Genomic DNA, 25,791 nt, shown 5'->3' with positions numbered 1-25,791 from the left:
TGCTGCCAACAAGTGTCTGAGGGCATCCTGGGCTCTGCAGCTGCCATTGAGGCACCAACCAAGAATCACCACTGTGGAAAAATGGAGCCAACAACTGATCTGGTTTTTCCTCCCATTTCCCAATCCTCCTGAATTCCTTTTCAGCTCATTCTTGGAGAAACCCCAGATGAGGATACAGGTTCTCCTTAGCTTCCCATGTGTTGTTTTGAGGTTGGGCAACACCAGCTGGGTGACTGGGAGGTGGACTGGGAGCAGTGGCATCTCCAAACCCTGGGAGTACCTCCTTGCTGCAAGGCAAGACCTTGGCACATGGGTGGCATCTCCTTGCTGCCAGCCAAAAAAGTCTCTTAAACACATCAAATCTCTGATTTATGAGAGCAAAATACAGCCTTAGTCCTCAGAAACTCCTGAGTGTGCAATGGGTGAATAATATGTGACTCACCCTGCAGTAAAAGTCCCAGATTAATCCCAGCCCATGCTTGACACTGATACTCCTCTGACTTTTAAGATGCATTTTGAAAGAATCCTGCAGGTTTGGAAGGTTCAGAAAGTGTCAGATGATGGATTTGGGGCACAGAGCTTTCTTTTATAATAATCACGTTATGCAGAGGTAAAACAAGACTCAAAATCATCTCAATTTAGAGTGAGTGTGGGAGAAGTTGAGGAGAAAAATTAATACAGAGTTTCTCTCTTCATCAGTGTAGATTTGATTTTAGTGGGACAATGGGAACCAAGATCATTTTCAGATCCCGATATGTGTTTATTTGATATCAGCAGTAAGGAGAAGATCAAAAGATGAAGCTGGGCAAAGAAAAATAAACACTCGGCCGTTGTTCTTCCATATTGTCCAGCAAATATTTGGAAGATGTAAATCAGACCTTTGATATCCAAATTTAGTTAAATGTGCAGCGAAATATTTTGGGAAAACACAGTGGGATTTGGCTTATCTTGCTTGGTGACAGGATTTCTAGCATATTATTTCTGACCCAAATTGTGAATGTGTTATTTGATACCTCCTGGTTTTTATGGTAATGACAGAGCTGCCATGGGTTGGATTTGCTCTGACTCCCTTTTCCTTCATCTTCTCTCAAGTCCTTTCAATTCCTTTTATGGTCTCATGATTGCCTACAAACTGTCTGAAATTTGACCTTTATTAATGAGGTCAGAGACTTTTCCTTCTCTTGAGAACGAGATTACTAAACCTCCCAGAGCCTCTTATTGAATTCCCCTTCCATAAATCAAGTTAGGAATTGCTAGAAGTCCATCTCACCTCTTAAAACGATGACAGAGTGGAGATCATGGTGGATCAAAAGGCATTTCTGAGGGTGTTTTTAATCCTTCCCCCTTTGGTTCTTGTGAAGTGTCTAAATCTCTCCCCAAATCACCCTGCTGCCATGCTTGGATGATGTGCTGTATGTGTGGGGATGATGGTGAACTCATGGCTGTGAAGAAAATGAAAATTAATGGCCATGAAGAAAAATTCATGGTTGAACACATGAACTCATGGCCATGAAGAAAATTCATTTAAATTCAACCAACCAGTTAATTCTTGGCTTTTTAACCTGAAGCAGAGGAAGAATTGCTGAACATGCAGTGGGTTTATTGTGCATCAGTTCATTAATTTTAGGTCCCAACTTCCAAGTTTGTAGCAAATCACTGTGTTTCACTTTATATATAGGTCATCTTGTATATTGGGGTGATGTAGGTTGGAGTGGTCCTGTTGGATGAAGTGGTGATGGATTTTGGGGTTTTGGGGAGGGATTTTTTGCAGTATTGGCTTTGGAATATTATAAATGAAAAGAAATTACTAAAATGACAAGACGTAAAAAATTTTAAAATAGCAACCAATAAGATTTTTCCCCTGAATTTGAAGCAAACCTATTTGTGATTGCCAAAATGTACCTCCATGGTGGAATTACATCACCAGTGTGTATTTGGGGCAACATAAATCAGCTCCAATGATCCCTATTTATTGGCACTTTGGGAACTGGAGAGCACAGAGCTTCAAGGTCATCATTTGCCAAAAGCCCTTAAAACTCATGCTCTGTGTTTAAATGTCATGGCTGAGACATTTTGAGAAAAGCATGAGGTCATTTTTCATCATCTCAAGCAGCAAGTGCTCACTGACCCAGGGTTCACCCAAATTTTAAAAATCCTCACAGACATGCTCTTTTAATCAGAGGAATTTTGATACGCTAATTAATGCAGTCACACTTTTTAATTTTGTATGTTAGTTTTGATAAAGAAACAGCATTGACACACAAACTAGACTTGGCAAGTCAATCTCTAAGTTATCTTTGTGTGATTTCCTCAGGGCACCTATTCAAACAACAGATTTGAAGCCGAAGACTTAAAAGATTTGTAAATTTTAAACTCCCTTGATTATTTTTTAAAAATATTGGGCTGCAAAATTCATCCTAAACCGACCCAGATTACACACTTTTTACAGGCAGTTTAGCAAAATTAATTCCTGTATATATAAATGGAAATGGTGTTTTTTCACCTTGCTACAAGAATTGACTTTGTACTAGTACATGTGTGCTACTTTAGCAGGGACAGAGAGCAGAAAACAGCCATAAATTCTAAATTTCTCAGGTTTTAAAGTTTTCCCAAGTGGCATCCATTGGCCCCGTTCTTTTGGGAGCAGAGGACAAATGACTGTTTCACTGCAGAGCTCTGCCCGGATTTCTCTGGCATGAAACTCTGCAAAAAACCACACAGTTTATAATCTGTATTCTGGAGGAGTTTGGTAGTTACAAACACAGGGATGTGAGAAAAATGCTGGTTTACTCTGTATAACAACCATGGCAGAATTAACCATCCTCCTTCTGGATGTGTGGTTTGATACCTGCAGTGGTTTTGTGAAATGCAGATTATTTTTATAATTATATTTTTATCATGTTAATTCTGTGTGTGTTTAATTTTAGGTGTCAGCAAAAAAAATATAAAAACACAGCTTTAAAATATAATATTTCTTTTATAACTGACAGGGCTATTTTTTGCTGTATATGACTCTTCTGTTTTGCTTTATAAGTGTATTTCCACACCCACATTGAAATATATTTGGTAGCAGTTTCAATGCAGTAAATGAACCAGGATTTGAAAAAAAGGGAGAGGGTTTTTGTGCTCAGTTGTTTCATATTAAATTAGATTTGTGAGAGCTTTAAGACTTTGTTCAGATTGAAGTCTTCACTCATGGCAGGAGCTTAACTATTTCCACAGGGCATCAACACGATGCTTTTGAAAGTGGTGTCAGTAAATTCATTAGTAGTCTGGAAGTGTGAGCATTTTATCTTCCAAGGCTTGTTTGTATATGGTGGAATAGAGACTTTTATGTAGGGGAATTTTTTGGAACTCTTGTATATTGTGGGGATGAGCTTGAACAGCGGTGGGGTGGTTGGGGTTGGCATTTGCAAGGGAGATGAGAAGAGTCACTTTGTCCTGTTTCCATCATCGATTTTTCCATGGATAATATAGATAAGATATGATCCAATAATCATACAGAGAGTTTAAGAAGAATTCCTCCTGAGATGTATTTAAAAAATGATGAGGCAGATTTCTGCCTGGTGAGCAGAAGCGTTGCCACATCCATCGGGACAAGCAGGAGAAGATGCTGGACCTCAGGAAGCAGAGGGTGAGAGTGAATCCCTCTGCCAGGCTGTCCTTGGTCCAGTGGTTCCCAATTCCCATCTTCTGGTCAAAGAGCTGTTTCTCATGGGTGTTTTGTCAAGTGGTGCAAACTTCTGGGAAAGTGGCCAAGGGCCTTCGTCCTTGTCATGGCATCAGGGAGGTAGAGACTGTCTGGCCCTGGAATAGGGAGAAAAGCCTGGACAAAAGATGAAGTAGTCAATGAGCTCTTGGAAAATGGTTTAAAGACTTATCTTTGTGCTTAAATGCTTTTTTTGTTGTGTTTTTGCTTGTCCCAGTGGCCAGAGTCCAGGTCAGACAAAGCCCCAACTCACGGCCCAGCGGCCGCTCTGCCCACGGCAGCCGTGCCTGCTCCAGCCGTAGGTGGTTCCCTGCTCAGGAGTCAGGCACAGAGGGAATATTTTCCTCCTACATTGTGTGACGTGTTGAAAATGGACAAAAGGCAGTGTGAGGAGGCCTGTGGACAGTCTGGTTTGTATTCCTGGCAGTGGAATTAGTGTTAGAAAATCCAAAGTGCAGGTAACACCACAGAGCTAAAACCAGGGCACGTGGCAGCTCTCAGGTTTTTTGAGGTGGAAGGGAGGGGATATTTCTCCTCCCTGCTTAAGGCTTGGCTCATTTGACCAGTGCTAATGTTTTTACCTCTCTTATTAATTATTTAATTAATTGTAATGGGTGAAAGGAGTATTTGTATGAGGTGGCTTTGGTTGGTGCATGGTGCTCTAACAGGCTGCTGGTGGAGCTCTCCCCAAATGTGTCCTTCAGGCTCTTCACTTCTTTTCTGATGACAGCAGCCTTTTTGGGTGGGCACAGTATGAGTTATTTATGACACTAATTATGAATTAGGTGTTTAACACAACAGGCATGCACAGGCATGGAAGCTGCAGCAGAAACTGTATCTTGAGCTTGTTTTTTCACTCCAGCTCCCTCTGTGGATGAGGTTTATTTGCTGACACATCCCCATGTCCCTCTTCCTCCGGGTTTCCCAAATCCATCTGACAGGCAGAAGGCTCAAGTTTTATGAAACCCAGTACCTACACAAAGGAGAAAGTTCCACATTTCTACTCCCATCAAGGGTAGGAAGCACAGTCTGAGCCAGGAGGTGATGGGTTGCACTCACCCGTGGGCCAACATGTGCCTGGCCTGAGGTCCACTGCCTCTCCTTGCCTGGCTGGTGTGGGGAGAGGAGGGGGCCAGGAGGATGCAAAGCAAGCAGGGAATTCACTGCAGCACTGAGCTCACTTTACCAATATAGGAAACCTTGGTGCACCCACATCTTGATGAGCATCTCAAGAGGTAATTGTAGATTAGAGACCAAACAGGCATTGGCTCTTCAATTTAGGGAAAAACCTGGAGTGAAATACGGCTGAGGTTTACAAAATCATCAAAGTGATGGGGAAAAAAAGACTCTTTAGAACTGTAATTGGCCAAGTCCTGCAATTTATATTATGGGTTATGGATTTAATAAAAGCAAAACTTCCCTATTGTGAACTTCTGGAAGTTCGTTAGAGAGAATATAGGGCTCATAGTGCCAATGGGTTCCAAAAAAAATGGGATGGGTCCCTCTTTACACCTCTCTTGCCCATGAACTAAAGGAGCACAGAGGTGTCCCTCCAAATCCCTCATCCCAAACTGGCAGGAGCTGGTGGAAGAAGGTTCCAGAAGACAGAAGAGCCATGTGGACACAGCCAGGTGTCACAGGGGCAGGGCAGGGCCAGCAGTTAGGGCCGAGTGTTAGTTAGTCAGGGCTTTGGGCTCCCTTTTTCAGCAGCATTATTATTTTTGTGTAAATTCCCCCCTTTCAGGCAGGCAGGAGCGACTCAATGCCCCCAAACATCAGTCCATTGTCTGATCCATGTGACAAACAAGGTGGATGCTTTATTTGTGACACTATTTCAGTTTTCACCAGGAGAACTAAAGATTATTTCCATGGGAAGCTCTGATGCATTGGAGTTTCTTTTGGAGGTTTGCAGCTGGAGTGGGTTTGCTTGGACAGCACTTTCACCTTGGAGGTGTGTTTCCATGGGTTGTCTTCACCATGCAAGCTTTTGTTTCCCAAGCCTATCCCCATTTTTCCCTTCTGAAGATCAATACTCTTAAATCCAATGGAATAACTTGGAAGAGGCTTCAGGTTTCTTCAGAGATGGCCATTTGTTTGTAAATAAGAAAAAAAAAATCATCTCTTGAAGGGCTTTTCTCTTAGAACAAGCTCTTTTGTCCAGATATCTAAAGCTACATGTTGTCTCTCTGATTTGGAGAAGTCTTCCAAATGGCACAATATCAACAATTCTATTAAAATTCCTACTATTAAGTATATTTAATTCTGTCTGTGTGCTTTTGATTATGTACTGTGTACAAATAATCTGCTTAATGTGATTTTATTCTAATCCTCACTCTAATTTTCTTGCAGACTTTATCCATTGGAGTGCTTGATATTTTTGGGTTTGAAGACTATGAAAACAATAGTTTTGAACAATTCTGCATTAACTTTGCCAACGAGCGCTTGCAGCACTACTTTAACCAACACATCTTTAAACTGGAACAGGTAAGTCCAGAAATATTTACTCTCTAATGCCAATGAATATTGACATGACTTTGTGGCCCTGATAAAGTTCTGAAATTGTCCCTTTAATTCTGTTTTGTTAAGGAGTGTACACTGAATTATTCCAATTTAACTTCTAATTGACCGTATGACAAACTTCCACCTGTAAAATAAAATCCAGCCAGGCATTTGCTGGTTTAAAATAAACATTTTGGCTTCCAAAAACATCATGAAGACCTTAACCACTGTTCTGTTGTCTCCTTGATATGTGCTGAGAGGGCTTATCAAGGAATGAGCAATTCCTTCCTTGCCTTTGCCTGGACATGCTGCTGTGCCATTTGATATCACATAAAAGTTATTTTTTGGTATCTAGTGAAAAAGCCACCCCAATCTTCCAGTGTTTTTTTGCCTTCCAGTGTTGATTTGTGGGAAGGGAGGGGAAATGTCCCTCTCATGTGTTCTCAGAGGTCAGACTTGAGAGCATTATGATCTTCAGTAGCCCTGGCAGATTAGGAAAGGTTGCACTTTAAGCTTTGCTTTACTTATGTTAGGACAGGGTGATGCTTTCCAGCCTCAAATTAGTGCACTCTAAGAGAGACACCAAAACCACAGGCTGCAATCCAGCAGGTTAACCCACACAAGATGGTTTAGAGTGATGGGAGGAGGCTTCTCCATTTGTTATCCAACAACAAGCAGGACAAGAAAACTGGAAGTTTCTTTCAACATCCATGTGTTGTTTCATGGATAGACAACTATTATTGGGCTGTACAACACAGGAAATATGTTAGAGACCTTCAAAATGCCTTTTATTTTTTACATGACAGTCTGCCTGTCCTCTCTCCAGGTGAAATCCTTCTTGGGGGAGGCCAAGGGGAACCCTCCTTATCATCATTACAGAATTAACCCAACCCTTCCCAAAAACCCTGATCGTTTTGTTTTGGGCTTCTCCAGTGTTCTCAGAGATTGGAAAATTCAGAAGAAAAAGTTGCCTTGAATATGAGGATGTTGAAAAAACAAGTGCTGTAAAACAAGTGGGTCACTTAGGGAGTATTTGTTCATGAGTTTGATGGTTTCTGTTTATCTCTTTGGTTTTGATTAATAAGGTAGAGCAGAGCTGCTCAAAGCAATTTAATTTCAGTTTTTTAAGTGGCCTTTGTATGTAGGTGTGCCCTACTCAACAGATGCTCTAATAGTGGGATAACCTGTCTATTTCTAGAGACAGGTTTATTTTCCCTTTGTCCACCATAAAAATGCGAATTTTGATACTATCACAAAGCCAAACCAGCTGGATTTTTTATAGATGTTGCCATAACCTCCCTAGAAGAGACTCAAGGAGGGAGGATCCTTCCTCAAAGCTGGAGACAGATGATTCCTCCATGAGGTGGGGTTTCAGCAGCCTCCTCCAAGATGCCATCTCCCTTGAGGGAATTCCTGTTATTGGGCTGGGATTTCTTAGTAGGTCAGTGCTCCCCTCCAAGCCTGGGGGATGCACAGAGGTCCTGAGTGCAGCAATCCCTAATTCTTCTTGGAGCACCTTCAGAGCTTGTTAGGTTTCTCCTGGAAGTCTGTCAGGCATGTGAAGTCACTGGAGTCAGTGTTTGCTGTATGGATGTGAGGAGCAGTTGTGGAGCCATCCAACTGCAAAGGGCCCATTCCAGTTCTTAATGCCTGAGCACGTCATCCTCCTGGATCCTGGCTGGAGCACTGTGAGCTTTGCTGCTAGAAAATTCAGACATCTTGGCATAGACTGAGTCCATAAATACAATAATCTGTGCAGCTGCACGAGCACTGATCCTTGGGTGAATGAATTAGATGGTTTAACCATTTACTTTCCCTGGAATTCCAGCTGCATGTGGAGGAGTGGATTAGATGGAAAGAAAACTCAAGGACTCATATTCAGATCTTGGGTCTTCAGAATGTTCTTCGTTCCTCACTGGCCCAAAGGTTTTTTAATGATAGTCATGAGTCTACAAATGAAGACCAGGGAGTTAATATTGTGTTTTTAGGGAGAAAAATAGTTCTGTTTCTCCAAAATGTGAATTTATCTGAGGTATTTGTATCTTCATAAGGGTTTCTTTCATGTCTTGGTGATAGGGGACCTGAAATGGATAGATCCTTCTCTGAATCCTCAGGTCTCCAAAGCTTGCAGGAGGCCAAAGAGAGATTGCTGAGATACCCAGACGCCTCTGCCAAAAAAATAAGTGGCAAAATTAAATAGTCACTGAGGATTTTTCTTGAAATCCTAATAGAATTTGTCTGCCAGAGCTGCATTTAGCCATGATGGAATTGTTGCCATGACATGCTGTTGATGTTATGGAAACCAAAATATCCACCACTGTCCTCTGGGAGAACCATGGGATTATCTTAAATTTTATTCTCTATTTTTCCACGGTGAAATCTAATACAATGTGTCTGGTGAATCTTTTTTTAAACCTTCTGTCTGAAGATGGCACTATTTCCAGTGGTTTGCAAACAACCACCGAGGCATCCTTGATCTTCAGCCTGGGGTCTCCCAAAAATACAGCAGCTCGTCAGTTTGGGTTTTTTTAGGGCATTGTGCTAAACAATTGCTGCAGATGAAGTTTGGAAGTTTAGTTTGGAGGTCACCAGTACCATACCACTATGATATGAGTTTCCTCCAAGTTTCCAGGTCCTTGGCAGTTTAAGGGCCAGGAGTACAAGTTTTTATTTCTTTAAGTATCCCATTCTCCAAACTTTGTCATCTTTGTCCTCGCTGATCTTCCCCCATCCCTGCCGAGGCCCATCTGGTTCTCTCCACCTCACCCACGTTTCCCTGGTTCAGCTGATGCTTTGCAAAGGTTGAGGACTCATCCTGTAGCTTTCCATCCCACAGGTCTTGCTATTAAAGTTCTTTTCTACCTCTTTTTCCAGCTTTTGCTTACCCACCAAACTTCAGTTTCAAGGCATGTTTTTATTGTTTAAAAAAATCCATAAATAACCAAGGTAGAGGCTGAAAAAATTACAGAATTTGGAGTACAATCAACTGGCAGGAGCTCAGGTGTTCAGTGAAGTCTATTTTCTGGTGGAGTCCCTGGTGAGCTTGGTGTCCCAGCCAGTAAATGTCAGCCTGCTCAGACTGAAAAACTAAATTTCATCAGGATAAAGCATCCTATGGAATGTTTGCTCAGCCATCCAAAACTCTGTAAATATTTAGAGAGGTGTGTAGGGTTTACTGGTCCTGTGCAATAGCTGGAGCAATCCAACAGTCTGGACTAAGTCATGGTGGTGTTTGGTTGGAGGTGTGATTTGATGGTCTTGGAGGTCTGGTCACTACCTCCAACCACCTCTGAATCCACCTCACGATTCTGAGGAATAACAGCCCCCAGGAACATGACACTCTAAAATGAGTTTAGATATCTTACCTAAATTTTACATTTAGAATTTAATATGGGAGTGAATTAATTTTAAAAAGCATCAATCTAAAATATTTAAATATAAAATAAATTATGAAAAAAGATCTCTCTCCTACTGCTTGGAACACTCTCCCTTTCCTTCCAGCTAGGGATTTTTCTGTATCTCAGCACTGGTTAGGCATTAACACCTCTTTATTGCCTCTGAAGACAAAACCCAACCATCAGAAGTCAAGCATTGAGTCCTGGGAGGCTCAGTTCAAATTTGTTTTCCTTGGAGATGGGAGAGTGGCTGCCCTCTGAGAAATGTTGGCCAGCTGTGGGCCACATGACCCGTGGAGAAAGAACAAGCTGCACAAGTTATTGATTTATGATTTGGCAGAACGCCATCGAATGCAACTCATGTTTGCGAGAAGAGGAAGATGCTTAGAGCACATAAATTATACTAATAAAAATCAGGATGCTGAGAGCTGGTTAAATGGTATCTGCAGGGCAGGGAGATTTCAAAGCACGTTAGTGAAATGAAGGACAGCTCTGATCAAGCTGTGCCAGGGTGGGTTAGGGTTGGACATCAGGAGGAATTTCTTCATGGAAAGGGTGGTCAGGCACTGGAACTGCCCAGGAGGTGGTGGAACCCCCATCCCTGGAGGTGTACAAGGCACACCTGGGTATGTCACTCAGTGCTCTGGGCTGGGGACGAGGTGGGGATCAGGCACAAGTTGAACTCAGTGGTCTGGGAGGTCTTTTCCAAGCTCAGTGATTCTGGGATCCATTGTCAGACCCTCAGAGCTTTGTCTTTTGTCCTTCCAGCACCTTTGAGTCCATGGATGTTGCATGGCTGGGACTGGGGGGCTTCATTTGCCACCCACTTGTGTCTGGGTTTCTCCAAATGATGAGCAGTAAATATATAAACATAGCATATAATGTGTGACCTGTAATAGGATATATCCTAATCTCTCATATTATTTATATATCCTCTGATACCATAAAATAGATTGAGTTGGAAGGGACCTAAAAGATCATCCAGCTACAGCTCTCCTCATATGGAATTTCTTAACCTTTAATTTATCCCTGATGCAGAGAAGTGCTGCATCTGGCAAGCCCACCCCTCATCCCATGCTCCTTGCTGTAACTCTCCAATTCACAGGTGCTTGCTCCCAGTGCCCTTATCCCTCGAGTGCCCCATGATCCCTTGAGCTTTTTTCCTCTCCTCTGAGCTCTTTCTCCAGGTAGATGATGTTTTCTGCTGATTGTGGTTCCTACTGAGAGATGTATTGGCTAAATAAATGCACAGACTGTGCCAGGGATACAAATTTTTTATTTATTAATGGTACAAGAAGAGTTTGGAGTGCCAGGACAAGGGGGAATGGCTTCCCACTGCCAGAGGGCAGGGTCAAGTGGAATATTGGGAAGAAACTCTTCCCTGTAGGGTGGTGAGGCCCTGGCACAGGTTACCCAGAGCAGGTGTGGCTGCCCCATCCCTGGAAGTGTTCGAGGCCAGGTCAGACAGGGCTTGGAGCACCCTGGGCTGGTGGAAGGTGTCCACAAGATCTTGGAAACAGAAGATCTTTAGGGTCTCTTCCAGCCCAACCATTCTGTGTTTCTCTTGGTGGATTTTCATAGGACAGAGTTGTGCAATGTGACCTCTCCTCTTAAGCAAGATGATGAGCAGGAAATCTTTAAAAGCCTCTAAAGTACTTCAACCAACCTAAAAATGGTCCTATTGTGGCAGGACTGGAATCAGGAGTGTGTTAATTGACACAAGCGTGGAGTGGAACTGGAAGGGAGATGTTCAGCCTCAAGGACCAGTCTGGTCCTCACATGACCACTGTGGAGGTTCCTTCTCTGATTTCCTAACTCTGATCCATCTTACAAGGTGCTGACAGATGCAGATAGAGATATTTCTTTTCCTCTTTTATTTTGATCACAAGAAATGAAAGGAATTGGTCCCCCAGCAGATCACACAGCAATGTTAAGCTCGTGCTTCTCCTGGCTGTGTAAGGGCAGCTTGGGAAGATGTTTCTGCAGAGGGAGCCCATGGGATCATGGCAATGTGTGTGCTGCCAGCTGAACCATGCAAACCCAATTCTGCCCATTTTGAGAGCAAAATATAATTTATGATTGAAACTCTGTTGCCACTGAAGTTCAGGGAGCTGATTTGAGCTCAGAGATGGATGGTTTGGAGCTGGCACATGATTTTCAGGGCTGAACCTGCTGGCTTAAAACACTTCCATGATGGAGAGTCCGAATTCCAATAAATTCAAATATGCCTTTGTACAGATTATGAGTGGATGAAACATCAGAATAAAATCAAATTCACGTGGCATTTGATGAGGAGCTGCTGAAATAGTCACCTGGAAGGAGAGAGAACTTTGGCTTCAAGGGAAGGCTCCTCAGCTCCCCTGCACTGCCTCATGTTGTCATGGACAGAGGGGGCCTTAAAAGCCTGTTTATAGCTCATGTACCCATAGAGAATGTGGTTAAGTATTTATAGTTGTTGTGTCTGTGAGCACATGGTTAAAAAACATATGTGTTATATATTTATATTTATGTCTGTGTCTATAAATTCCTTTTCTACTGAAATGGAGAACAAACATAAAAATCCTCATTCCTAAATGAAACCATCAGCCTCAGCATCTTTTCCTGGAGGGATGTCGGGAACTCGAGGCATCCACCCCGTCTGCAGCACAAGCAGACTGAGGACCAGATATTGTTCTCAATCATTTAGGACCTTTCCACATCCCATGGATTTATGATATCAAACTCATTTGAATCATCAGTTTATGCTGGGATGATTCTGCTGGACCTGGCTCACAGTGCCCTATTTGCTGAATCAACAATTAATCCTTCATGGGATGGGCTCATTCCTGGATGGAGGAATCCTTAGGGCAGAGTTTCTCCCACACCTTGTTGCCATTTCCAGCTGTGGACTAATTTTCCCAAGCTCCCCAGGATGGATTTTAGGATGAACATGTGTCCATACATAGCCAGAAAAGAACCTTTTTGAAGTTTAGCTCCTTTAATTTTTATTTAACAACAACCCTTTTTAACATACAATACAAAAATATTTTGGGATTATTTTCAACAGGGGATTTGAGCTAGGAATGGAGAGAGATGTGGAAGGGGCGTCAATTCCTCGTTTCTCACTTTGCAAAGAAACTGAAGCTGAAGCAGATGGTGTTCAAGGCAAGAAGAGAGGAATTTCACACCCTTCTGTTTAGTCGGGAATTTTGATGCCAAATATATACATTTAGACATCCAAAAGTAGCTGCCTCTTGATCGTATGGCTCTGGATTTACATGAGGTTTTATGACAGGAGCTCGATGGGAAATGTTCCCACATGGAGTTACGCTGGGAAAAGGGATTTTTCAGTTGATTTCTCACTTTAATCTGGGAATTTTCATTGTGTAAACAAGGTTTTCCTATGCCTCAGTAGGGAAAAGCTGGAGTAGATAAACTCCTGGATCTGCTCTAGCTCTGCCTGGTGGGAGGAGGTGAGTGAGTTGGTGGAGGTTTCTGCTGCTCTTGGGGGTTGTGAATCTTATTTTTGGGGCTGTTTCTCAATTCTCACTGTGACTAATGGCAATATCCCTGTGGGATAAGACATCTGCCCCCAGGGCACTGAAACACTGAGGGATTTTCAGGGCTTTTGGCTTGCAGGATGTGTGGATGGATGCCCAAAGCCCTCCAGACCTCTTTAAATCATGGGAAAATTTGTATCTTTGATATCCCATGATAGGGCAACAAATTTCACATATCATGGTAAAACCTTTATCTTTAGGAGGGAGTTTTCACTACCTTTTGATTTGAACTTCCTAAACCCTGAGTTTTGTGCTTTTAGACAGATGGGGAATTTATTATGGTTTTAATTTATTTTTATCACATCTCCTGTTTCATTTAAGCTGCATTTCCTCTCCTCTGGAGCTTTTCAAGCCCCTTGTCCCTCCCTCCCCATCTCTGAACTTTGCCACATGATTTTGGGGAGCAGCAGCACCCAGGGACCATGTTACTCCAAAGAGAATTTAGATATTTTATTTAGATATCATATTTATCTCAGATATCATGTCTACATAAGTGGGAGTTTAAAAATTGTGTGTAACTTTTTCTCTCTAACTGTGCTTTTTTTAGCATTTGGGTTTATTTACTGATGATTGTAGCTGGATACAGAGTAATTGATGATCATATGTAAAGCCATTTTCCTGCATCTCCCAAGATTTTGTTGGGCTTGTGGGTGTTTTATCCCACTCAGGATAAAGAAATCTTTAATTCCACCCTGGATTAGAGTGTTTTGGTTTGGTTTAGCACTGAAATAAAGTCCTGATAACAAAACTGGTCCAATGCTCCTGTAGAGATAACAGGACTTGCTTCTCAACAACTCCAGCTATAAAATCACAGGATATTTCTGTTCCTGGCAGGAGGGTTGCCATCAGGCCTTGCAGCCCAGTTGGGAAGGTTTTCCTTATGCTCAGCATAAGGAGAAGTATGTTTTAATGTTAAATTCATTATTCTGTGCCATGGGCAGCGTTCATGCTCTGGGTCAGTGTAGGCAGGCAGAGCTTCCCTTTAACAGAGCTTTAACAGTGCCCCCTTTCCTGGAGTTCCAGTAATTTTCCTGCTTTAAAATGTTGTATATTCTGCCCCATTCTGGTTGTTTGGTACCCCAGATTTTACATGCTGCTTTGCCTCAGCTAACACTGCAAGGGAGTAGAGATTTACTCTTATATTCCATGTGCATTTCAAAGTCTGCATGCCCATTTTATATATTTTTTTAATATATTTGAACATCATAAACTGTGTTTTACTCAGATCCCTTCAGTGACCCCGTGCTGACATAGTGCCAATGTCTCTCTCCATGCTTAGGGCAGCAAAGCTGTTTCTGAATTCCCACTTGGGAAGCAGGAATCCCCTCATGGAGTCCATAGAGGTCACCTAGAGAGCAATCTGTAGCATCTCACCCAATAATTAAATGAAAATATGGAGCTGCTGGACTCTAAAAAAAAACCCCAATGTCTTTTTTCAGTTCTTTGCTCCATTTCTTTTGCCAAGTCTGGGAGCTCAGTGCTCTTCTCTCCAGTGAGCTTGCATTGCTCCACTTTCCAGCAGACCAGGTTTCAGGTGTCCAGGGATGGGAGGAGTAAATCTCACATTTTTATTGCAAGTAAGGATGCCAAAAAAGGGGCTCTGTGGACTTCACTGCACTAGAAACCGTTGCATAGTGGTGATGTCAACAATTTGGTTCCTAACGTAAAGATGATCTTCCAGGAATAGGACATTTGAATGTGCCTCTAAACATAACTTAGTTTTAAATCAATGTATAAATTTAAGCTGATTTTTAATTAACCTCCAGCTTGAGGCCTTTCTCTTTGAATGAAATTTGTTTCATGTTGTTTTTGTCTTGTGAAATGAAAGCATCCTGTTGTTTGAATGGAATTCCCTAATATTCCAGTACTCCAGGACCCTGCATCCATCAAAGGATGGCTTTGTGGTCATTCTCAGCGATGAAGGAATATTTTGGAGGTAGCTTTTCAGGATATCTCCTGAATTCTGCAGGAAGATGGTCATTAGAAGACAAATATAGGAATCACATGGAATATTAACAACTGCAATTTAATTAAGTTTAATAGACAGCAGTGCTTTTATTCTATAGCTTCTGTCTTTCTATGAACAATCTGCAGAGCAGCAAATACCCCAGAAATTACAGCAGACCATCCCAAAGCCATAGTTGTATCTCTTGAACTTAGATCCTGAAGGCAACCAAACAAGGAACTGGAAAAATGCTAGGAAAAAAGGAATAAGGGGAACTTATTTCCATTTAAGCTTTGGAACAGTTGCTCTGGAATAGTTGCTGCTGCCTGTCTTGAAATGAGAGTAAATCTCTGAATGGTTGTGGAAAAGGTTGTTTGTGGAGGACTTGAATCCCTCTTCTCATTTGGCCAGAGCAGGAACAGGTTGTGTTGGGGATGGGAGGGAGGGTAAAGAACCCCAGAGCCTGGGAGTGAGAGTTTCTAACCCAGCCCAGAGGGAAAAAAAGGAGCAAAGGAGGGAGAATTAGCCAAAATCCTGCAGCTGAAGGAAACTGTGCCAGGAGGGACCTGATGACCATCAGGTCTGTGGAACAGCTGAAAATGAGCCCAGAGAAGTAGAGACCTTGAACTCTGCTATTTTTTGGTCATTTACTTGACTATTTGAAAAAAACCTCCATATCTGGCATTGCTGATTAGTGCTGTTGCACTGATCTCAGCAGCAGTATAAATTTTTAGTGTGGCCAGAGGAGTTTCACAGCACATTTACTGTGCAGCTGCTGAATGTCCCATGTGGAATTATGGATATCTAGAGCCTTCTAGAGCAGAGCAATGGTTTCTCAGCTTAGATGTGTGCAGACATAAAGCTCTACATGATTTATGAGTTTTTGGGGGGCAAAAAATGTAAAGCCCCCAACAAGTACTTCAACAAAGAGTCAGGATAATAAATATACAAGTCTGGTAACACCCTCCTGTCACCACTGAAATAATGCTGCTCTTGGCTCATCACACCAAGGTTTTATTGCTCTCTGCATGCTCCTGACCAGTCTTGAGCTGGCAAAGCTGGGCCTAATGGACCCTGCAGTGCATTAGGAGCTGTTGGAAGCAGGCAGCTGATGGATGGTGCTGACTCCCAGTGACTCTCAGGGAAATCCCTCAGGAGCAGCTCATGCCTGCTCTGAAATACACAGCCTGTGATTGCTGCAGAGAAGCTTTTTCCTGCCTTGCAAAATGCCACGAGTTTTAATCAAATCTGTGATTTTTTTTTGATTGCCTGTAATTCAGCAGGGCTTTGAGAATGTTGTTGTGAGGTTCTGCTGTGTCCTGCTTGCTCGGCAAGAATTGAAGGTAAAAGATTAAAAAGTAAAAGGAGAAGACAAAATTCATGATGCAGAGTCATTCCTTATTTTCAGGAGTTTTTTTTTCCCCAATGGGATGTTGTATATTTTGAATCCCAAAGGCTTTAGGGATATTAAAAACTCCTTCTAAGGCAGCACACATCTGTATTTGTCTGTACTGTTGTTGTAAGATTATACAATGTCTCCAATAGTGAATTCAAGACCTTCTAGGGCTTGTTTTAGCAAAAATTTCCTTGTGAAATGTCTCAAAGCTCTTCAGACTCTTTATTTCTAAGAATATCTGTGGAGTTCATGTTAATTTTGGATGAGGGCGTACATACTTTTTTTAAGTTGTTTGCTCATATTAAAAATAAAGGCAGAGGCAGCAATAATAATGAATATTGTTGTTGATGTTATTATTATTATTATTATTATTATTATTATTATTATTATAATAAGATGCATCCTATTAGGATTTTGAAACTTGTTTCCTTTTTATCTTCAATTCTGCCATCAAAATGTCCTGTGATAGAGAAGTAAAAAGGCAGCTGGATCAGTAGCACTTTGGAGTAAGGTGCATGGTCCAGTATCTGTTTAGACAGTGAGTCACAACTCCTCAAGCATATGATTAAAATTATGATTTTTAAACTCTACTTTTATTTTGATGCCCTAAAACAATTTCTGCATAAGACTTCTTGAAGTAATCCAGTTGCAAGTATGTCTCAGAGGAGATAACCTTTATAGGAGAGCAAGGGATAGAACTATTTTGGTGGGAAATGAGAAGCTTTTTTGGCCTCAGCTTGAATTTCAGGGCAGATCCTCACATTTACTGTAGAGGGTGGTGGTTCTGCAGGTGCTGGAGCTGTATAGCTGGAGGTCTCTTTGTTGGCTCATATAGCACTGGCCATTAATAATGGGACATATGGAAGAGCAGAGCCCAGGGAAGCAGGAAAGGGAGGTTTGCTGCTTTTTCTGTGTAACTAATGTGTTGTACCACAATTTCTTTCCAGCAACTGAATAGTAAATATTAATTGATGCAAACTGTGTGACACTTTGATGGGTGGGATGTTCCACATGCCCCAGCCACATGCACTGGGAACCCCAAAACCCCCAGATCCCAAAGTGTGGGAGGCAGGAGCATCTGCCCTTCTGCCCCATGCAGGTGAGACCCCACCTGCAGAGCTGCCTCCAGCCATGGCATCCAACATCAGAAAGATCTGGAGCTCCTGGAGAGAGCCCAGAGGAGACCATGGACATGTTCCAAGGGCTGGAGCCCCTCTGCTCTGGAGCCAGGCTGGGAGAGCCTGGAGACAAGAGAGGGATCCAGGGAACCCTCAGAGCCCTGCCAGGGCCTGAAGGGGCTCCAGGAGAGCTGGAGAGGGACTGGGGACAAGGGATGGAGGAACAGGACACAGGGAATGGCTTCCACTGCCAGAGGGTGGGGATGGATGGGATATTGGGGAGAAATTGATCTCTGTGTGTCACCATAGGACACGAAACACCACGATGTGCACATGCTGCTGTTCTCAAGGTAAAAAGGGGAACTTTATTTTCTGACTCCAACATTTATAGATTTTAAAAGTGACAGTGGATTGGAGGGTGAAATTTCTACCTCTCCAATGACACTGGACAAACCAACAGTCCAGCAAATTTCTCCTCCTCCATAAAAGATTGCAAAACAATAAGTTATTTACAGAAAGTGTGTGAGAAAGTTCATTACAAGAATATAAACATCAGAAGGCTTAGAAAATCTTAAAAAATCAGGGCAACACCTGTGAGAGTGGTGAGGCCTTGGCACAGGTTGTCCAGAGAAGCTGTGGCTGCCCCATCCCTGGAAGTGTTCAAGGTGAGGTTGGATGAGCATGGAGCAAGCTGAGCTAATGGAAGTTGTTGCTGCCCATGGCAGGGGGTGGAACAAGAAGAGCTTTGAGGTCTCTTCCAGCCCCACCTGTGCTGTGATTTAGAAGCCATCCAGGAAAAGGAAAGGGGGAGTCCACACACACTGGATGTCCTTGGCAGGCTGGGACTCCCACACAACCACCCCATGTCCAAACAAATGTCTGGTGCATCTGAAATTGGGAAGTGCTCTGTGGTTCACTTTGTTTCAGGTTGTTCCAGGGGTTCTTTATCCTTTTTTTTGGAATCACAGAAAGCATTGATGGAATATTTACAGGAGAGATGTCCGTTTTGGTAAACGGTGTATCAGTTTCCACAAAACTCTTTGGATTTTGTCTTTTATTTTTGCTTGCACCAAATCATCATTATGTCATCTGTGGGTTGTTTTTTTTTTTTTAGGAGGAATATAGAGCAGAAGGAATTAGCTGGCACAATATTGACTACATAGACAACTCCAGCTGCATCAACCTGATCAGCAAGAAGCCAACGGGGCTGCTCCATCTGCTGGATGAGGAAAGCAAGTGAGTAGGAAAATGCTGGCTTTGGAAATGAGATTTGTTTTTCAGCTAAAATGTGTTTATCCTTCTGTTTTCTGAAAAAAACCCAACTTCCCAGAAAGGTGCTAATAGCTCGCTGGGCTGATTGGTGTTTCTAAGTGTTGTTTTTGAGGTGGCAACACACAGAGTGGAGAATCAGCCAGCTGAGAAAAAGCCTTAAAAATAATAATTAAAATTCCTTTCAAGAATTTCTTTCATTGAAAGGAAAAGGTTTCCTTTGCTTCTCTCTTCATTTCTTTCCCTGTCTCTTGGGGTGTGACAATGTGAAGGTGCTGAATCCAAGTGCATGAGTTCAAGCAGGATGTGTAGGTGCTGTTATTGAGATACAAGGTGGATTTATCAATTTACTGATAAAAATTGAACCAGAGTGAAGTGAGGGCACTTGTCCATAGGGGCTGTATTTCCACAGGGTTTCATGGGCATCAAGGACTTAGCTCAGATTTGCATCCTTGATTGCATCCATCTGTCTCAGGATAAGTTCTTGGGGGAACATGTGGCTCCTAGGGCTCCCTTGGTGTGGAAATGTTGGAGCAGAACAGTTCTCCCATTGGATGCTTGTGCCAGTTTCCTCCATGTAAAAGGCAGGGAAAGTCCTGGTGGTTTTTGCTGAGGTCACCTCAGATCCATGTGGCCAGGGGCACGAGGTCTTCTCCCACCATTTGCCTTGGGGGTTACTCCCCCACTTCTTGTCTCATTGACAAGAGACCAGCAATGATGCTCTCCCAGTGATATTGTACTGGAATAAAACCTAAATTGGGTAAAGTTGTGAAATAGATCCCCATGCTGCAGATTGCCATGAAGTTTGAGGATGGAGGGTTGGCTTTCTCTTACCAAGAGGCTCTGCTGAAGCAGACACAGAAGTGGAAGCTCAGAAGATCTCTGTTTTCCCTTTCATGGACATGAAAGAAGTGGAAAAGTTTTCCTGTTAGGTTTGCAGCTTCTTCCTTTCAATTCTCTCCACTCAGTTTTCCTCAAGCCACAAACCAGACACTTCTGGACAAATTCAAGCGTCAACACGAAGGGAACTCCTACATTGAATTCCCAGCAGTGATGGAGCCAGCTTTCATCATCAAACACTACGCGGGCAAAGTGAAGTACGGAGTCAAGGTCTGTCACCCAGCTGCTCCCCAGCAGTTGCTTTCATCTATATCTGGGATTGGGAAGGAAAGCCCCAGAGGCTCCACAGAGATGTTTTGGATAGGACTTGGCCCAAGAATAGGGGAGGGTCAGGAGAGAAGTGTTTGGGGAAATGAAAAGGTAGTAGGGACAGGGTCTTCCTATTCTCCTTCACGTGAACATTTTGGGAAGAATTTAGAGTTCAGTGCTACACCCCAACAATGAGTTGAAATTGGGTGGCATTTCTGGGCTTGGTTTGTGTAGAAAACCCAGTGTTTTCCTCATCATTAGCCACTTTTAATACAGGTTATGTGTCCTTAGGTCTCCACGTCTCACTGCCACAGGTACTTTCTGGAATCCCACGTGAATTATTCCAAAGTTGACCCCATTTCTATTCATGCCAGTTATGAGCAGAAGGAATTCCACTGTGAGAAATAGCCTTGGGATTTGCAGCTGCAAATCTCTCATTGTGTTTCTGATGCAATAAATGCACATGACGATGATCATAAAGATCTGGTATGGGAGCAGGAGAGAAAACAGAAACAGAATTCAATAATTGTGCTGGCCCAGAGATATCCTAGAAGATCCTACCTTTAATATCATGTGGGTATTGTTTATTTTCCTCTTTCCTCCTCCTCCTCCTCCTTCCCTAGGATTTCCGGGAGAAGAACACGGATCACATGCGGCCGGACATTGTGGCGCTGCTGCGGAGCAGCAGGAACGCCTTCATCTGTGGCATGATCGGGGTTGATCCCGTGGCTGTGTTCCGCTGGGCCGTGCTGAGGGCCTTCTTCAGGGCCATGGTCGCCTTCAGGGAGGCTGGGAAGCGATACGTGGAGAAGAAAACTGGTACGTGTGCCCATCACCTGGGCCTGGAGCCTGGTTTTCAGCAGCAGTTTGGGTCTAATGTGTTATTACCCTGTTTTAACTAGCCTGACTTATTAGGAGTTTTGAATCTATTCGAAAATTTGTTGAATTAACAAGTAGATTTTTTGCAAAAGTCACATTTAAAGGTACATTTGGATTTTAATGTATCATAAGGAAATATTTTTATTTTACTGCTTTAATTTTTCATTTTTGTAGGATGCCTGGATAGAAAAACACAAGTCATTCAAACAGAGACGTACAAATTATCCAGCAAAAAAAGCAAATTATTTTTGTAATAATTCTTGAACTCTTAGTTACATCTGGAAACAAAAAAAGGCAATTAATCTTCCTATGATTTTCCAAGCTGTTCACCCTTTCAGCTGCAGGAGAGCATGTCTCTTGTCTAGCAAAATTCATGGCTTTGCAGTCATCCAGAACCACGGATCACAGGGGCATTAAATTAAAGGAAAGTGATGGTGCATCATCATGCTGTGGCAGGCAAGACCTGGCTGTGCTTTTAGACCATTTCTCGGCGTAAAGCAATTTCAGAAAGACGGGTACAAGCTATTACTGTTCATTTCTGGGCACAAGAGGGCTTGAAATCCGTGATGGAATTAGAGCCTCAGCAGGGAAAATGTCAGCTGGGTTAAAATTAAAGGCAGAGCTGCACCATGAATTACTTTGTAATCAGTGAGGTTTGCATGGTGGAGAGTGAGGGAGCCTGGGACAAGGAGCATAGGGAGGCAACTGTTCAAGCAGAAAGAATAATTTTTTTGGGAGCAAATCCCAGGAAGAGCAGCAGGCAAAAAATCAACTTTCAGGTCTTGAGGTTCTTCCTCTGACACCTCCTGAATGTGATGTAAGAGAAGAGCTGATTCTCATGAGCCTGGCTCTGTCTGGCACATCAAGGCAGCATTTTTGGACAGAGTAAGCAAAGAGGGAGATGGCAGAGGTGATTGTCTTTGGGAGAAAGGCCACTCCAAAGAGATGGCTTCCAAAATCCATCTTTGCATTTTCATCTTGCATAAACCCCAGGCTAAACTCAAATGAGATAATCCAGAATATTTAAAAAATCATTCAATCTCAGGAAGTAAGAGCTGATTTCAAGCCCTGCTTCGCTTTCTGTGTCTCTGGCAGCTGGTCCTGCACACTGCTGTGCTCGTCTCCTTGCTCCTGCTTTTCAGGCCAGAGTTTGTAGCAGTAACTTGCTTATGTCTCTCTTTCTATATATATCTGTATCAATAAATAGATATGATTATAGATATATATGTAACTAGATGAGACCAGGAAGTCTTGAGACAATTCTGAGACTCTGAGATTCTTGTATCACCTTCTCTTTCCATACCAAAATTTACTAATACGTGGTGATGGCTGAATTTCTAAACGTTCTCATGGTGCTACTCGAGTATCTGTCCATGTCCTTTAGCCTGTATTCAGATGGCATTGGGCTTTGTACCCTCTGAGCTTTGAGTCAAAGAAAAAACAAACCCCTCAAAAAGCTGGATAAAGGCTTATCTTGAACTTAGCAACAATCCTCAGATTATTTCTACCCTAAATTTTTATGTGCATCAAATTGGGAAAAAGTCATGAGAAAGTCTCCATTATACAGGCAGCACTACTGGGAGGTGATTACCTAAATCTGAATTCCATACTGAAATACATCTTATCTGTGGGAAAAACTTAACCTACAAGCAGAGGCAGAGCTGGGACCACTGTCCTTGCTCTCTTTGGAGAGCTGCCCACCATGTCCTAGCATGACCATCCAGGTTGGACAGGCCTTGGAGCAACCTGTATGTAAGGTGTCCCTGCCCTTGGCAGGGGGTGGGACTGGATGATTTTTAAGGTCCCTTCCAACTCAAAACTGTTCTGGGATTCTGACTTTGCCCAGGTCACACTTAGCAAGGTGAGATCAGTAGCAGGGTTTAATTGTGTTTTTGCTAGTGTGACCTTACACCCATCCCCTGTTCCATTGTCCTCCTCCAAAATCCTGTCACCAGAGCAGGTGGCTGTGGAAGGGGTAGACATGGGCAGGAGGCTCAGCCCCTGTCAGGACAGTGGGCCAGGCTGGTGTAACATGATGCATGCACTGCCAGGTGCTGCAATTCCCTTCCCTTCTCCAAAATAATGCAGAAAAGCCCCAAATTGATGCTTTACCTCTATGGCAGAAAACATTTGTGAGTTATCCAAGTATCGCTAAAATTCTCCCATCTTGATAGATAGAAGCAAAGAACCAAAGGCAGCACATGTTTGATGTTTATTTTGGTTTTTATCAAACCTTGATGGCTTTAATTAGCCTGATTTGAGCAGCTGCCTGCCCACAGATGTGGAGCTGCTGACAAAATGATGGTAGAGTGAGAAAAGCCTCTCACACAGTCATCCACATGCACACACTTAATATTTGTACAGATATTTTTTCAAGACATGCTGCTCATTCTTGGTTTCTGAGGTCCTTTTCCCATCCATCAGGTAGGTGAAGTGAAGGAGCAGGAAAATATCCAAAACTTGCTTCTTTTAATTAAAGGTTCTTTGCATTCTTTGTCTGAACCCCAGCTGGATCTCTCTTGCTTTTATGCTTGCAATACCAAACAGGGTTTTTCCAGAAAAATCCCTGGCTTATGTCTAAGCAGCTCTGCAAAATTTTGCTCTGCTTCCTTTCCACATCATCCTTTTGGTTGTCTCCTCCATGCCAAGCAGATGCTTCTGGAAGGATAATCAGCATTTTTTTCTTGCTGGCTTTGGGGACTCTTCTTTTATTGTGCTCCTGATACCCTCCTAGTGCAGCTTTTGGTGATTGTGTGATTGTCCTCTTTAACTTGAAGGTGAAGAGCAGCAAAGTGGTGTCACTGTGAATTTTCTTTGGTACCTTTGTGTTTCTGCCTGAGTGATGCTTCTTAGGGTGCTGCCAACACTCCTCAAATGAAAGATGCCAGGATCAGGCAAGCTGCACTTAAGCTGAAGGGTGGAACTCTTCAATAATTTGATTTTTAATTCTTTTTATTACTAAGTTTATCAATGAGGACTGAAATGCTCCAATAGAACTGCGTGTTAGAACTGGATTTGTTTGTGAACTTGGATTAAAGGAACACTGTCAAGCTTTTAAGGAAAGAAAATTGGCTGATTGACTTTTTTTGCTGTCATCAATACACATTTATTATGCAAAACTCTCTAATTCATAGCAAAAACTTAATGGAAATGGAAAAATGGTGCTATTCATACAAACTATGCTGTGGAGACTTGGTTTTGCTGGACCTAAATCCTTGCTCTGATGAAGGTTGTGTGGTCTTGAGGCAGTGCCTGTCCTTGATGGACTCTGCAGTTGGATTTAGCCAACAAGGGTTGCTCCTTGGGTAATTCCTGCTTAAAATTAATCCCACTGGCTTCTGCAGATTTATTCCTGAAGCTGATCACCAAAAAAACACTGTCCTCAAAATAATTAATAAAAAGGCTGTATTTGCCAAATAAAGGTGACAGCAACCAAAAGCTTGGTGTTTGAGGTCTCACTGGTGTTGAGATGAGGAGGACACCCCTTGACAGTGTTGCTGTGGAAAATTCAGATCAGTCCTTTCCAGTGGTTTGATGTGTTGATATGAAGTGCTCCCATAGATGCTGGCACAAAGTGACTCCACGGTGACCTCCCCACGCCTCATTGGGAGTGTGGCACCTCCTGGACTTGGCCAACCATGACAGAGAGACACTGTGTGTTGGCACATTGTCACTGGTGTCACCTCTCCTCCACCCTGTGCTCACAGCTGGGCCATCAAACATTGATGGTTTCTTCCAACTCAAACCTATCCTGCCAAACTCCAGACTCTGTGTTCTCTGCCCTCAGGGATTATGGAAATGGTGCTTAATGCAAATAATTCACATTTTTCCTTTGAACTGCCAAAATCTGAGCAAAATGTAGCACTGGGATGCAGGATGAGAATTCCAGGTGGCTGTGTCATGGAGTATCTGGACAGGGATTTGTTGGTAACACTGGGCAGAGGCACAGAAGGGATTTTAAAAATAAGTTAATGAAAGTAAAGATTTATCTAATAATCCTCTTTTTGCCCAAATATTTTTGGAGTGATTATTAAGTGTTTATGCTCTGTCTAATGAAGATTATAATTAGGACTGGGATGTGGTCCAGCCCATTGCTTTCATGCCACAGTGAGGAGGAAACCACAGTTAAATTGTGTCGAGCACAAAAACCTGTGACCCCCGAGCTCCTTTGGGCTTGTTCCTTCCCCTCTCCTGACTTCTGCTTATAAAATCTTTCTCTTCTCTCCATTTTTTTTTTGTTTGTTTTTATTTTGCTTCCCAAGGGCATGATGATGCAGTGCCATGTGCGGTTTTGAAAAGTGTGGATAGTTTTAGCTTTCTCCACCACCCAGTTCACCAGAGGAGCTTAGAGATCCTGCAGAGGTGCAAGGAGGAGAAGTACAGTAAGGCTCCACCACTCACCCTCCCCTCTGATACCACACTCACACGTCCAGAAATGGAAACCAGGTGCATTCCATGTAGAAAGGATACAAAACCAACGCCTGAGGAGCCCTCCATGATCAAACCAGGTGCCTCAGAGCAGTTTTGAACCTCTTGGGAAATGATTGGGCACAGTTGGAAGAGTCAAATTAAAAGCAAACCCATATCTCTTGAGATCTTGCAAAAATTGTTTTGTTGGCAATTTTCCCATTTACTCACTGACGTTAATAAAGAATATTGCTGATACAAAGCTGGTACAGCTGGAATTCAACTTAATTTGGATTTCATTCTGCTTCAAAAATACCTTTTAGCTTGTGAAAATATTGTCTCTCTGGGCTTTTACTTAAAACAGAGGCATTGTCAATGTTATTTTATGGAATGATGCACTTGGTCTCCTTTTCTTCATCTTCACTCCTCTGTCATGTAATAAACTCATCCTGCATGACAACATGGACACTCTTGCCTGCACTACTC

General features: G+C 42.7%; 1 protein-coding gene across 6 annotated transcripts in view; it reads left to right on the top strand.

Annotated features, from left to right (window-relative positions):
• Positions 1 to 25,791, top strand: part of MYO9A (myosin IXA) — a 176,379-nt gene that overhangs the window by 107,448 nt on the left and 43,140 nt on the right. For all 6 annotated transcript variants that reach the window (XM_036390037.2, XM_036390040.2, XM_036390039.2 and 3 more), the window contains exons 11-15: positions 6,059 to 6,193; positions 18,716 to 18,837; positions 19,839 to 19,980; positions 20,643 to 20,838; positions 25,161 to 25,280. In XM_036390037.2, coding sequence (XP_036245930.1) covers positions 6,059 to 6,193; positions 18,716 to 18,837; positions 19,839 to 19,980; positions 20,643 to 20,838; positions 25,161 to 25,280 — 715 coding nt within the window. The remainder of the gene's footprint in view (positions 1 to 6,058; positions 6,194 to 18,715; positions 18,838 to 19,838; positions 19,981 to 20,642; positions 20,839 to 25,160; positions 25,281 to 25,791) is intronic.

Source organism: Molothrus ater, chromosome 13, assembly GCF_012460135.2.
Source record: "Molothrus ater isolate BHLD 08-10-18 breed brown headed cowbird chromosome 13, BPBGC_Mater_1.1, whole genome shotgun sequence".
Classification (NCBI taxonomy): Eukaryota; Metazoa; Chordata; class Aves; order Passeriformes; family Icteridae; genus Molothrus; species Molothrus ater.
The sequence above is the reverse complement of the archived record's forward strand: the minus strand, read 5'-3'. Positions and strand labels throughout refer to the sequence as shown.